This window comes from Eumetopias jubatus, unplaced genomic scaffold, assembly GCF_037043125.1.
Source record: "Eumetopias jubatus isolate StellerSeaLion01/CBP00866 unplaced genomic scaffold, mEumJub1_p1.0 scaffold_3, whole genome shotgun sequence".
Taxonomy (NCBI): domain Eukaryota; kingdom Metazoa; phylum Chordata; class Mammalia; order Carnivora; family Otariidae; genus Eumetopias; species Eumetopias jubatus.
Genome location: NW_028274809.1, coordinates 91801828 through 91817742, shown reverse-complemented (window position 1 = coordinate 91817742; position 15915 = coordinate 91801828). Strand labels below are relative to the sequence as shown.

General features: G+C 40.0%; 1 protein-coding gene across 1 annotated transcript in view; it reads left to right on the top strand.

The window, feature by feature from the left end:
- THSD7B (thrombospondin type 1 domain containing 7B) overlaps positions 1–15915 on the top strand; it is a 763227-nt gene that overhangs the window by 378733 nt on the left and 368579 nt on the right. The window contains exons 7-9 of the mRNA XM_028101331.1: positions 231–422; positions 2140–2374; positions 9833–9948. Coding sequence (XP_027957132.1) covers positions 231–422; positions 2140–2374; positions 9833–9948 — 543 coding nt within the window. The remainder of the gene's footprint in view (positions 1–230; positions 423–2139; positions 2375–9832; positions 9949–15915) is intronic.

Genomic DNA, 15915 nt, shown 5'->3' with positions numbered 1-15915 from the left:
CTGTGGTATCTACCTTTCTAAATGCCAAATGATCTCCTGGCAGTTTTTCTTGACATAAATATTATGAATTGCTGAAGAAGCCATCATTTTTCACACTTTATTGGTTTAGACACCTGGTGAAGTCTTCTGGGCTAAACTGAAGTAACAGGGGAAGCAACATGCCTAAATGTTCCTTGGACTGTCCTCAGTTGTGCAGTAATCAGCATTTGTCTCGATCTGGTTGCTTACAGGAGAAGATGTATCAGGGAGTCTCTGCCCAGCATCCCCGCCTCCAGAAAGGATGCCTTGTGAAATTCCCTGCCGAATGGATTGTGTGCTGAGTGAGTGGACAGAGTGGTCATCCTGTTCCCAGTCTTGTTCAAATAAAAATTCAGATGGGAAACAGACCAGGTCAAGGACTATCCTGGCATTGGCTGGAGAAGGTGAGTAATAAGAAAGGATTCGACAGTGGAGTCAATTGCTGACTTACTATTTTTTTTCTAGTAGGCAATTGAGAAAGTCATGTAGTAGAAGTAGCCACAGATAGGTGATAGCTCTGTTGCCTGAATCAAAATTAAGTTTCATTTCCATGCATGCCTTTTCTATTTAATCCTCTAGTTGATCTAGACTGGGTCCTATATTTACATGAATTGTCTTAGCTCAAACCTATGTATAGGCCATGGCAGTCAGATGGATGTTATTTTTCCTTGTACTTTCCTGGGGACAAAAAAAACCAAAGTTTGATTGACACACATCCAGCTTCAGGTAGCTCATACATTTGGGAATATAATTGGAATATGTCTGGTAAAAAGAGCTCCAAATGAGGAATCAAGAGACATGGCTTCTTGAACAGGCACTGCCACTAACGTCGGCCTGATTTCCTGTTCTGTCATGCTGGCATGTTGTGAGAGGGAAGAATATGAAGGCTCTGAACATGGCTTTGAAGAAGCTAAAATGTGCTATGGAAATGTAGATGGGTGACATCAGAACAAATTAGAGGAGCAGCTGTTTCTATCATTTACAGCGATGGTGTGTGTCCCCAGACGCACATGTCCTTTCTTTCAGGCTCTCCCTTGGCTTTGTCTGCCTATGGCTCAGTTAGAACAGCAGGGTGGTGTGGCCACTGGCTGTGAGGAGCTCCTTTTGAAACAAGATTCTGTTCTGTGATCCTGAAAAATGGGGCCAGGGTCAAGATGAATGAAGATTTTCATATTCTTAAAGTGCAGTTACTTCACGCTCTTGTCTTTTATATTTCTAGAAGGAGAAAAAAGTCAGTAGTATTTAATGGGAAAAAAATAACAAGAATAACAAAACCAAGGTCACAAATCTTTTTGAGCATTTGGCCCACTGAATAAAACATCATAGGGTGGAAGAGTAGGAAAAAAATCAATATGTTAGATAAATGCCAGTTTTTACATGGGTATAAAAATGTGAAAGAAAAGACAGTAATGAAGTTTGATTGTCTGACTCACCCAAGAGCGTAAGGATGCACATCTGTCTCGTCTCCCTGCCAGTGGATAACACATTGTCAGACATTATTTCAGAGTTTAAGGATGGGCTCTCTTCTGCCAAACTTTAAGAGACACTTCTGGATTTCTCAAATTGCATAAAATGCATTGCTTGATGGAGGATGGGTGTCTTAAAATGATTCGCTGAGAAAAATAATGCTCTTTTAGGAAAAAGAGGCCAGATATAGGCAATGTGTGTGTAAGTGTATATGTTTGACCTAATACCACTTTAAGGTCACGGGCTAGTGTCTCTAACGGACTAATTTATGTAGTCATCATGTAGCACTAAAATAAAAGCAGATTTCTTTGGAGTTTATCTCAGAGATACATGATCCAAAGGTGGGAAATAGAATCTGGTTTTTGTTGTTGTTGTTTTGTTTTGTTTTTGGTCTAATCAATGTGTACTGCTGCTATTATTTAGGAGGGAAAAGTACAATAGATTACCCTCAGATTGTTACTCAGGACAAAAGGATCATGGCCCTAGAAAGGGCAGAAGGGTACAGAGTCCTGGGCCTTTGGAATCCTGTGTCAAAAACACCATCTTTGTGGACCATTAAAATAGCAAAAACAACAAAAATAAGAACGACATAACAGCAACCTGGTAATAACAACAGCAACGACTATGTATTCTTTTGTATTTTGATTTTCACAGGTGGAAAACTGTGTCCCCCTAGTCAGGCCCTCCAAGAATATCGTTCATGCAATGACCATTCCTGTATGCAACTTTACTGGGAGACATTGCCCTGGGGCCCCTGTTCTGAAGACACGTTGGTAACTGCCCTTAATGCCACCATTGGCTGGACTGGAGAAGCTACCTGTGGTGTGGGCATTCAGACACGGAGGGTCTTCTGTGTCAAGAGTCACGTGGGACAAGTGATGACCAAAAGGTATCACCAATAATTTATTGAAAGTGCATATGATTATTGCATGGTTGAGTATTTTTAGTCAAAAACATTTATCAAGCAATGAATATGCTTCGGTCTGTGCTGGGGGAAAAGGAATTTGTTTCATTTGACTCTTAACGACTAGAATTTATCTCTCAAAAACAAAGGTAGAAACAGTTAAAATATGGATCATTAGTAAGATTATAATACATGCATTAGCTAATGGAAAGTAAATGTGGCCCACAAATATTGAATCTGTTTGAGTAATCAAACATTTTCTTGACCTCATCTCAGTATTTTTGGCGTTTTTTCAATCATGTGAAGACTAGGTCAATGTGAAGGTAAGTTCTCCACTTTGAAAGGATAGGGTTGTGTTACACTCTTTGTTGGGTTCCATTGATCTTTTGTGCAATGGGCACTAAATCCATATAGCCGTGTGAATAGACTAATTCATGCCTGTGAGTAGGTTGCAATCTCATACATGGTAGACTCTGTACCTGAAGATCTAAATCTAAAAAAAAACAAAACAAAAAAAATAGGATAACTTGGACATGGGAGCTAGAATATAGATATCAAAAAGGGTCAGGGGCAATTGCAAGTGATAGAGGAAAAAGAGTAATTAGGCAGAGAACTCAGCTGTGGGAGTTTTATCGCTAGACCAAATGAGGAGATGTGACTTTTCCTCAGTCTATGTGGGAAGCCTCTGGAAAAGAAAATGTAAAGCACCTATGAAATATACAGTGACTGGGTAACTGCCCTGTCCATGGAGATTTTCTAGTGGATGTGTTTCAACTAGTCTCTTCCTTGTGGTAGAAGACTCTAGCCCTGTCACAGGGGTGATATATCCCCAGGATGGGCATGCTCAAGCTTTTGTCTAGTGTCACAAATGAGGCAACTTAGAGCGCTTCTCCGGGAATTTCTGAGTTGGGAAAATGAATCCCTCTCTTCGTTCTGTTCATGAGGCTCTAAGTATATGCATTGACAGTTGCCATAGGCATGGTCCTAAAAGAAAAAGGCAAAGGGAGTGGAAGTGATGCTCAGAAAGAAGCAGAAACTGAAGCAGAACATATCCTGGCAGCATCAAGCCCTTGTCCCATCTCACTAAACATGCCCCTACCCTTCCCGGCAATGTGGGCAGGCACATTTGCTCTTCCACCTAATTCAATCCAATTTGCGCTGCTGTCCTGGGCAACTGAAACACCTGATTAATTTCACCTTGGGCCACCTTGACACTAGGCGCTGGGCCTTATCCACCCTGGCATGGAAACCACAAGAGTTGTGTAAGGAAAGTCATAGGAGCCCAGTTAAGGGAAGTGAACCGCTGCTGGCCGAAGCAGTACAGACTGGCCAGGTCCTGCTGGGTTGGAGCATCCGATGTGCAGATGGCTCTGCAGATGCAAGCGGAGATGATATGACTTGCAGTGAAGCACTGTCCACAAGACCTCCTCTCTCTCTCTCCCACAGGGCTGGAGTTGGATGTTCTTAATTGCCGCAACCCCAGACTTTGGCACAATGTCTGGCATATAGTTAGTGTACCATAAATGACTTTGGAATCCATGACTGAACCAGATTGATGTGTAGGAAAGTTACAGGGTTCAACAAGGATTGGATATGAATTGCAGGAGATCGAGAAAAGCTGATATCTCTCCTTTGTTCAAGAAAAATTACTTGATCCACCATCATAATTTTGGCAAAGGGGACTGCTGTAAAGAGTAATGACTAGATCGGATGTATCACCTCCTACTCTTATTCATTCATAAATGTTATTTCTGCTTTAGACCTGACTCTACATTGCTTGTGCTGTTTTTGGAATATCAAATGACGTCCGTTGTGTTTTGCAACTTGCCTGGTATGCATAGTACTACATGGACTGATTGAATCAATGGGAGTTATAGCCAAACATGGACAATAATGTTTTACATATCACCTGGCTCAGGTGAAAATCTAATTCACAGGGTTATGGTAAAATCCTTAAAGGCTTGTAAAGATACTATTCAGACATGAGAACTTTTATCTTGAGAAGGATTGCAGCCTTGATAATGTTCATTTTTATGATGTAAATTTTCAGCTGCTTAAAAAAGACACGTGAAATATCAGCTTGAATATACAAATAAAATTAAATATGGCTTAGGTATAGTAGTAAACTCTACATAAAATGCAGCAAACTATTATTCCTTATTGTGATGAGAAAATTTAGCATGCCTGATGTCTGATCTTCTCCCTGACACAAAACTTCTCAGCTCTGAACCAGAACAGGAAAAATCCACTTGATACAAGTACAGTTTGTTTATTTCTTAGCAAAGGGACATTAGAATTAAGAGTGACACCAAGTAAATTGCCACATTTAAAGGACTATTTGGACATGAAAAGTTGGATTATATGATCAGGAAGCCCCTTTTCTATTCTTATAATTACTTCAAATGACAGGTGTTGTTTTTGTTTTTGTTTGTAAAAGCCTGAGCACATAAATGTTATTATTGTGAATAACCCCTAGTTTTGCTCAGCTTACCATCACAGAAAAATGAATCGTACAGATGTTTTCCCTAACACACACACATGTTACACACACACACACACATTGCTCATTACTTTTTACCCTGCTAAGGAGGCTGGAGACTTAACAACTTAGGTTGAATTCTTACTGTATGTCTCCAAACAACCCTGCTAAATATGAGGAGCCTGGATTGACTTGAGTAAAATTAATTTAAAAATTTTAGGTTAAGGAGATTAATTGAGCTAAGAAATTAATACCTAGTGTCCACTGAAGCGCATAGTGAGATAGTGAAACTATCAGCAGTAGAAAATATCTTTTGTTCTGCCCTTCTGAAAAATATATATTTTTTGTTCTTTTTTATGTGAAAGCTATTACAGTAGAAAAAGATTCCCTGCCATTTGTGAAATCCTTGGGGTGGGGGTAGGGGACTAGAAACAGAAAAGGAGAAGGAAACATCCTGAAGAAAGAGGGGCCTTCAGGGTACAGAGAAAGAAGCATGTCTCCATGGAACGGTTGGGCTAATATAATGTGTTTTATCTCCAAGCCCACTGCACTGGAAGGCAGAGTTCCTTGCAAGTTCTTGCTTCCCTGGGTTGGTGTTTTGGTCTCTATGCAGTTGTATAGGTGAGACTGTTACCATTGTATGAGTAATAGAACTGATCATATCAGAAAATGAGAACTAGCCAGGGCAGAAGTGGAACAGAAGTGAGAGCTTATTGGGATAGTTCCGGGGTTTTGTTTAGTTTTGTTTCACTATTCATTGTTTTTTTTTTTTTTTTTTTCAGTCGCAGTATACAAAAAAGGTAATCATAATAAAAAAGATTAAAAACATACAGTTTGGAGCCTTCCTAAATCCTGATAAGGCACTTTCTGCCTTTAATGTGAAAACACCTGGCATTGTGTGAGATATAATAATACAGAGCTCCATTTAAACATTTAATGTGACAGAGTTGGCAGGTTTGCCCCACCTAGCTGAGTGAGACGTGCATTGGTTCCTGGGTCAGAGGACTGATCAAAGAAATGGAGCATCATCTCTGCATCTGGATTATGGAGGCCCAACTGAAAAAATGGCAGGTCTTTGTAGCTCAGTTTGATGCATTTCAGCACAGTGCTTATAAGGAGCTGAAGGCTATGGGGCGACAGCGAGATAGTAGTTATAGAGCATTCCAGTGCTGGTCCAGGTAAATATATGTGCTGAAGTGAAATACATTCATCCTTTTATTGAAAGCACTGCCAATCTAGAGTCTGAGTGTTACATGAAGTTAGGAAGTATAAATTATGACAAAAGCCAAGGGGCCATACTTTGTTTACTAACTAAAAAGTGAATCCATATGTTTCCCTAGGTTTTAAGGCTTTAATTTTGTTTTGGAAATGGCTGGATAAATTAGTCTAATATCCCCAGGGATTTATTTGTCTTCAGGCTCCAATAACACTGAATACAATTCAATCATTCACTTACTGTTATTAAATATTTACACTGAGCTAAAATATGGCACTTTTAAGATATAAGATGGAATTCCATCAAGGCATTAAAAATTAGTTTATGTATTGTGCATACATACACAGGCACACAAACACACAGAGACATACGCACGCACGCACACACACACACACATGAAAACAGCATGAAAGCAGTCAAAACCCTTTTGATCAATGTCAATACAACAATACCAAAAATAAACCTTCCGGTTTTTCTTAGATATGGAGGGCACACATGTTGCTAATGGTCAAAGACAGTATTTTTGAAGGCTAAGAAGGAACTTATGAAAATTAGAAATGTGATGATTCTTGAAGGGGTAGACATTATGTGAATAGAAAGGAAGAAGAAGTTGAACCCCTGCAGAAAGGGTCAACCTTACTGGCAAAAGAAATGAACAAAAAAAACGTTTTCACTGACAAGAGAATATTTGGCTCCTATCAGACCAAAAATCACATTCCAGTTCATGGCCTCTATAAAAGCAATATAACCTGAGCTTGATCTTTGCCACTGAGGAGATGATACTGTTTCTCTCTTTTGGACTTAAGGGAAGAAGGGAAGAATGTGCAGAGAGAAAGGGGCTGTATTATGAAAAGCTGATACTATGCCCAGTGAGTATTTATTGTGAGTGTTGCTAATCAAGGGTAAATCAGGTAGGCAAGATCAGTTCCCTGGAAGAGATTAACATCTACTCCTAATTGAAGTGAGCAAAATCCCTTCAAGATCAGCCTCCCTCTGAAGCCTGAAGCCAGTGCCACAACAAATATTTCTAAGCTGTTTTGCCAATGGACGAGTGAGTGTGAAATGGCTGGTTGGGCGTGGGGTCCCTGCTGCCCCACTGAGCACGTAGGAAGCTGGCGTTGCTCAAGTCACACTTCCATTTCCAACCATACTCCAGGCGCTGTTGGAGAGGAGTTAGAATAAAGAGCAGCTCAATTTAATTTTAGTAGACCTCAGAATGCGCATAAAGGACTTGGGAATGATTTTAGCGTTTTTTGCTATCTCTAATAAAGTATGACATAAATTTTCCTTACCCAAGTAGCTTGTTTAAGTAACACTGTATTCTCACAAAGACACTCTTCTTTCTTTCTGTTGTTTTGTTTATTGAATTGATCTCTTTGATAGACAGCATTTCTGTGTATACTAAGGATGATTAATAATAATGCCACTAATAATTTATTGAGCAATTCTTTTTCTGTATGTCTACTTTCCATTTTTATTCAAGTTTCATATAGTCCATAGAAGAAGTAAAATAATACAGAGAGACTAATGATGGCAAGCCATAGGTCCCACCCATCTCCCGCTCCATTTAGTATCCTACATCTCAAACACAACCACAGCCACATTTTAGCAGTTGTTCTATGTGTTCTGTCTCTGTCTCTGTCTCTGTCTCTGCACCCCCCACCCCATTTTGACTGGGTAAGCTTTCACATGGTTCACAAATCATAATGACATGCAAGGAGAAATATAATATATAACAAAGAGAAACCTGATGCTCACAGCCCTTCTCCCACCCCCCTCTCCCTGCCCCCTATCCTGCCACTAAGCCACTGTGTTAGTGTCTCATCTCCGTCCCTTGTATCTTTATGTCAGTACAAGTATAATTCTTAGTCCTCTTCCCTTTCTCATGTTTACCTCTTAACTCTAAATGATACATTTTCCACACATCATTCATACCTCTCCTCACTTACCAATTTATAATGCCCATTCCTTGATTCCCTCTCGTGAAAGCAATGAACCTAAGCCCACTTACACTAACTCCTGTCTCAAATCCCAGATTGTTGGTGTTCTGTGGGTAGGTTGCATTAGTACTCTTGATTGATCTTTTTAGAACTTTATTTCTGTTTTCATTTACATTTAGATCATCACTCTGCCCACCTACTTTGTCAGATAAGGACAACCAAGCCTCCACTCTGTCTCTCTCCCCTTCCAGCTCCCCAGCTTTGTCCACTGTGTCTTTACCTGATGGTGGCATGAATGATATCATGTACATTCTGTTCCACGGTCAAGTTCTGTCTTCCACATTTGGCTTATATATTGTTTTTAACGTTTTAAAACTAAGAAAATGTTTTCATTTTGATCATTATCTAAATTGATGAGGTCTGATGTCAGCCAGATTCTTGGGTGACCAATTTTTCTTCCTCTTCTCCCACATCCATTATTGTCTGTCCTTTTACTTTGTCTTGGTGTTTGAAAACTGGACAACCTTTGCATTGGCATGTTGGTCATTTTGTATAAAATTCTTGGACTTTTCATCTGAACTTTTTTTTTTAATTAATCTTTTCCTCATTAGCTTTATCTCCTCTGTTTTCTCTTCTCTCCTTCAAGAAGGTCTATTGATTGTCTGAACTTGCTACACTGGTGTTTTTTTTTTCTATCATAATTTGCCTCAAATGGTCTCTCCCCATGTGGCTTTGGGTCCATTACTGATTATTCCAGTGCCTCAGTTTATCATGTGAAAATGAAGGTTATAATGCCTCTCACTGTTGTCATAAGGAATAAATGAAAGAAGCTAGCCAAAGCCCTTAACTCAGCACTGCCTACTTAATACCAGAGCTCATATTGCTAAGCTTTACCCACACTGCATTTATGTGCTTTATGAGGAACTTATGGGGAACAGAATTTAAAATGCAAATATATGTTGCTGAGGGCTTTCCTGTTTTTCTTTTTGGCATATCACCGTTTTAGAAGACAATCAATGTAGTTTTTAGCCCTCTGTGTTCATAAAACAAGTAAGCAGGCAAGAAAACAAACAGAGGCTTGATTGCCATTTTCTGAGACTTTAGTTCTTCCAAGTGATTATGAATCAATTGACTATAGTATTTTCCTCCCAAATGTGAGCATTCATTATCAGTAAAATAACAGAACTGCAGTGTTTCTCTTGCTAATGCTAGTTAGTGTATTTGACATTTGCCACCTGTCATATTTTGCTCATCAATCCACATGTTCTAAAGAGATACCTGCCAGTCGTTTAAATATTCTAAAGTTCTGTTCATTATCAAAGATGTAGAGCATATTTAAGTGGTTTTCAGTGATTTTTGTTTCCCAATATGTTCACATATTGCCTTGTATTTCCCTGTTCCTTTTGTAGAATATCACTGATTTGATATATTATCCCAAATAAAATGCTTTTCAAGAAAAATATCAGATGTGTTCATTCAGGAAAAAAAAAATCAAATGTCATTTGAATTGATGCTGATGGTGACACTTTTTTGTGAAGGCATTCCCTTTCATTAGTTTCAGGGATTGCTCTTTTCCTGGATGAGTGAAAAGTATTTTGGTCTCAAGGTCAAGAGAACTGAAGTTGCCTTTGACTCTGCCATTGGCTGGGAGCCCTTGGGCAAGCAGCCTCACCTCCCTGGCTCTCTCTTCCTTGTCTATAGAAGGAACAACCAGGCCCTCAGTGTTTTCTGTTCTGAAATCCTACAGTTCTCTGCTAAGCCACTTACTTCTTCCAGGAGGCATTGATATTGTCTCTTCACATTGACAGATGTCCAGATTCAACTCGGCCTGAAACAGTGCGTCCTTGCCTTCTCCCGTGCAAAAAAGACTGCATTGTGACAGCTTTCAGTGAGTGGACGCCCTGCCCGAGGTCCTGCCAACCAGGTCGGTGCATTCTGTTTTTAGTGCTTTTCTTCCTAACCCACCTGAATTGTCTTCCTCACTGCTAAATAAATGAGAGACTGTAGAACGGGAGCATCTTTCTTTTCCATTTGCATGTCCCCCTGGGAAGCAAGGTTGGTAAAATTTGTAAATGAAGCCTTGAATTTCCAGATCCGTCAGGACTTGGCAGGGAAAACATATTCAGTTGCTAGATGCTGTAATGTCACTGGTTACTCAACTGGAGTGCATTGCAAGAGTGCTCATCCTCAGGGATCCCTGTTGTGGTGTTTTGAAAAGCCATTCACATGTGGTTCCTTCTAAAGCCTCATCACCAACACCGTTTCTCTGTGGCTCCTGTGTGCTGGGAGTCTGACTGGGGGCATCTTTATTAGACTATAGGGCCTTAAGCATTGTGCTTACATCACTGATAAATAGAAGCCTGTGGAGGAACAAGGACAGATATGTAAAAAGTGTTGAATAGGTACGGGAATTCACAATATAAGATTTGTGTTTCTTTACTATAAATGGTGATACTTTATACACCTGGATGTATTTAGAGGACGATGATCCAGCATAGTTAATACCTAAGTCCTAAAAAACACACAGGAGCACTTTGGTAAAATGCCCCTCTTTCTTAGAACGGGTCTTTCCCCCCATGCTTATTTCACTCCCCCTGATGAGCTAGTCCGTGTGGAGATACAAGTACTCCTCTAGTCCAAAAGCTCCATTTCCACCTAAGACCTAGAGTTAATAATTTGGTTCTTCTCCCATAGTCTCATACCCTAGCCTTGGTCCAGTGGATCTTACCATTGCCACAGTAAGAAAAGGCAACTCCAAGGAAAGGAAGGATGCATAGAATCATAACCCTAGTGCCCAGAGTAAATTGGGTTTCATCCACACATCCTAGCCTTCTCTGGCTAGTAATGTCTTCTCAGGCAGGACCAGGCTGTACTAGCCTTCTGGAAGAAGGGGCAAGGATGTACTGTATGCGGTTCTGGGAGGAGAGAACCTATCCCAGAGATTGAGAGCATTCACACCTTTCCTTGGGAAAGTCCATCCCTGTGCATCTAGGATCCCCCACGTTCTTTGACTCACACGTTGTGTGATATGAAAAGGGGACCAACATTGACATGGATCTGCCTGACACATCAAACCCCCCCTTGGGGGGGGTTGATTGGCAAAGGGGTAGTGACAGCTATGGAAGATTGTCACCATCTGTGTCTTATATTGCAGTGGTGGGGAACCTGCATAAGGTTTTCATAACCATGCCATTTCATCTTCTTAATGTTCTTTTGTCATAGAATTAACATGGTTGTATCCAGTGATCTTTGTTATAGATAGCATTAAAATAAATAGTTTGAAAATGAAAGAACTTTGAAAACTACAGTGGAACATTTTTCTGATCTTTTGAGGGATAAAAATAACAGTATCTTCCAGAAACTTTTCCAAACTCATTATCTGAATGGGGATATCAAGTAAGTGAACTAACTGAATGAACAGGATAATGTCACTTCCAGACAGATCGAGACAGAAGAGCTGTGATCTCTCTGAACCATTTGAAAGTCAGCATCTAGGAGGCTGACTTTTGGAATTTTAGTGGTATTGTACTTGAAAGACATTCAAAGATAAATAAAGATAAATATTGAGAAAATGCAGGAAAATAAAATAAGTTATGATGAAGGAGTTTAATTGAGATTCAGCTATTTCTTTTAGTTTCTTCCTCACGAGAAATTAGCATAATTCCTTTGTTAAGTGATTATAAGAGAGGAAAGACTGAATTAAAAGAATACCCCACTGGCAGCCAGATACTGGTGTTGGAGCTGTCAGGGTCCCCTGACACTGAAGGAGGCATATTGATTTTGTTGAGCCAGTGCACCCTAGTGGCTGGAGATTACTTCAGCTACTGCTCTTGCATGTATTCTACATTCAAGAAAATTCTCTGCTGCCTGAGAGTCTTCTAGCACTGGCTAAGGATGGAGGAATCAGAGAGCATGTGAAATAATTGCTCTTCTGGCAATTTTAAATTTTACTTCAATTTCCAGAGATTCAATTAGTTATTTAAATGGTTGGCATTGTAATGAAAATAGTTCTAAGCCTCTGTGGTCTTTTTTTGCCTCCAATTTTTCAAGCCTAGGTAATTCTTTTCACAGCCTGGCAGCCAGGGGACCTGGAGGAGCAAAGATTCAATTTTCAGATTTATTCCAACTTTCCACTTCAATCCTATTTATCCTCATGTTTAGTTTATACCTTGGGACCAATAAATTATTAAGTAACTCTGGGTTAATTAGGGGGACTATGAGAGGGAGGAGAATATTGAAGGAAATTGTACGTCTAAACGTATGGTCCTCAGACTTTATTGTTTTTAAATCATCTGGAAGCATTACTAAAATGCAGATATTCAGCTCCATAGCTAGATATTCTGATTCGGTAACTATGGGATGATCCCCAAAAATATGTGTTGTAAGTAGCTGCTCCTGAATGTTAATGCATTCTCCTTCTGATGATTAAAAAAAAAAAAAAGATCCGCGAACAAACACTGCTTGAACTCTGGACATATGGCCTGTTTTTCAGCTTGTATGCATCATGTTCTTCCCAGCTCAACAGTTGTAAAGTGTGATAGCTAAGAACATAGATGCTGGAGCCAGATGGACAAGGTTGAGTTTCAGAGTTTGTTCTCTGATGGGGACACTTCATACTTCATCTCTCTGTGCCTTAGTTTCCTTGTTTATAAAACAGGGTTAATAGTCACACCTACATATATGGAAAGCACCCAGAGCCCTGCCTTGCATGGAGTAAGCACTAGGCAAGCATTTCCATAGTTGCTTTGAGCCTTTGCACCTGTTGTGTTTGAAGCTGTCACTGTAGTCAGATGCCCCACCTGTCTTGACCCCATGCATCCACAGGGACCTGCATTGGCGGCATTTCCCCAGGAATGCTCTTCTCATGTTCCAGATCTCCCAGATGTGTTAAGCCATCCCCAGTCTACCTCATTAACTAGATAATCCCAGGGCATCCCGCACATCCCCCTTTATAATATCCCCGTAGTTACCTTTCCATGTCAATATTGTCCTTGCTATAAGTCCATGAATTCAGACACCACTTCTGTCATCTTCACTGCTGGACCCTCTAAACCCAGCACAGTATGAGACGTAGTTGTCACTCAGTAACTACTGTTTGAATGGACAGAGTTCCTGTAAAGAGAGGGAATGGTGTGACTTTGAATCCAGGCAGGATACTCTCTGTCCTTGAGAGTGTCCTTCAAAATATACTTTGGAGAATGGTGCTCTTGAATAATACTTCTCAAATTTAAACGTTCATACAAATTCCCTGGGGATCTTATTAGTAAATGCAGATTCTAATTCAGTAGACCCAGATGGGTTCTGGAATTGTACCTTTCTGTAAGCTCGCAGGTAACTATATTTTGGTTGCGAAGCTCCAGATCAGAATGGGGTTCATTAGAAATTTTTGAACAAGGTAATGATGTGGTCGAAGTTGTAAAGTGAGAAGCACAGCCAGGAACAAATCAGCAGGTGAGGACACAGGTGAGGTATGGTGTGGGGTGAAGAGAAATGGTTTAACCTACACTGAGAAATCAGGAGAAACATGGGGCAGAGCAGGTGACAATCTCAGCTAAAGAGGAAGGAGGAGCTCTTTTTTGCAGCTGTGGTTTCAGATTGGTTTGTCAAATTTTCATGGTCCCCAAATTTGGTTGCACAGTGGAATCACCTAGAGATCTCTAGAATTTCCTTTTTGTTTGGGTTCTTCTCCAAGACATCATGATTTAATAGGCTTTTCATATGATCAGGGAATCACTGGGTTTTATGAACCTCAAGCCAAACCCATTTGAAACCTCTCAGAGAGCCAATGGGGCTTCAGGGGCCTGAGTGCACCGGGAGTGATTTGTGCCTTAGCCATGTATGAGTTGTGTCAGCTTTTATTTGGTCCTGGCTGGGTTCGTGAACTAAATCCTATGACTTGGAAGAATCCTCAAGCCATGAATGATCTCTAGCTAGTAGCCAGTCACTGCTCCTGCCTTCATACTCCTCCTCATCTGTGTCTCTCTTTAAATGCTTAATGATAGTCCCATTCTTCTAAGCAAATTAGATATTTGTCAAGCTGTGGCCCTATTGTGGCCTCTCTAATTTTTAAGTTCCAGTAATAAATGTGCCAAATGATCAAGAATCAACCTTTGGTACTTTACTTACTGTTTTCTTTTATCCTTCCTTCAGCCTATAGAGCAAACGCCTGCCTGAAGTATTCAATGTAATTTGCTTAATAATGACAACAGTTTTCTTATTGTAGAGGTTCTCAGCCCTGTGTAGTTTTTTTTTTTTTTTCCCGATGCACAGATGTCCAAGACTCACCCTAGCCCCTGTTAGTCAGAATCTCTTCATGCTGAAGGGACATTTGCAATATTAAAACTCTCCTCAAGTGACTCCTTAAGTGGGTAAGGCTGAGAAACACTCAGTGCTTTATACTGTGCGACATGCTTTCACATACATTTCAACCTATTGTAGGAGATCATTGATAATTGTTTGTCTTGGTTTTTTGGGGAATTATCTTGGCCACTGCTCTTGTAACCATCACACTTCATGTTTTTACTTAAAAGTCACAAATCAGTACTGATTTTCCAGGATTTTCCCAGGTTATCTTTAAAGGGGCTTACTTTCTATTTCCAGAATTGGATTATATGAAGTTTCAGACATGTACATAAATTAATACAATGTTAATGCAGAATATTAACTATTAATAGAACGTGCTCTTGTGTAACCATTGCTAAGTGAAAACAATCATCAACTTACTTGTTTTCCATGTGCTACTACCATCTTCCCCCTGTCTAACACCCCACCCATGGATTATTTTGAAATAATTCCCAGATTTGTATACCACTTCTATAGAAGGGAAAATATGTAGGAAGTAAAGTTATTGGACTAGAAGATAAAATGTGCCATATTCAAAATCTTCTTATAAATTCCTACAAACCACAGAGCTAATGATTAATTATTTGTCAGTATCAATAATTAAAGGCTGAGGGAGCTCCTTGAACTTTCCTCTCTAAGGGACAAGCTGGAGAGTAGTGTCATGGAAACAGGAAGGCCAAAGGCAAACTGCTGCTGGGAATTGGTAGGAAACTTCATTTGATGGTAGTCTTTGTTCCTGTGTCAAGCCTCCTAGAGATAGGTCTTGAGGTTTTTGGTATCAAAGAGAGTAATTTTTTTTAACTGCCTAGGTGGTGTGGTGCAGCAGTTAAGAGCATGGACTCTCAAGTCCCATCTTTGCCATATAAGTCACTTTAAACTCCCTTTCAACTTGCTGTGTTTCAGTTTCATCCTGTCTAAAATGAGATACTATCGGCATCTACTTCCTAGAGTGGTTATAAGGGTTAACTGAGACTAGGGCACATTGAAGAATGTAACATACATGGAAATTGATTAGTAGTAGTGGTATGTAAATTCCTTAGGAACAGGGAACTTGTCTTGTATTACACTGGTGTCCTGCAACATCTAGACCTCCTGTGCCAGTATGATGGCAGTTGTTGCCATGTCTGTGTTTTTCTTGGACAAGATGATAACATCTAGAGGGCATTTGTCTTCTGATTTCATTAATGAACTTGCAGGGCTTAGCACAACGTCTAGGACATGAAGGGCATTCAATAATTGTTGTTGAATGACTGAATACATGAACTCTGCATCTTTCCCACAACCAGTTCTAATTCCTAAAGACTTTGCTTCCATAAAGATGAAGTCATAGCATTAACACATTGTTTGGTGGACCCAGGCCAATTAGGGGAAGAGATACTGGTCATTCAGAATGTTGAATAAGTCAAAAGTCACCTATCTTAGAATCCAGAATTTCTCCCATTCAAATCCATACTAGCATCACCTTCTCTCTTCACTGACCCCTTTCCAGCACATGGGATTCCCACTTTCTCCCCACAGGCCCATCTGTACTTTTGTCTACATGGGAAGT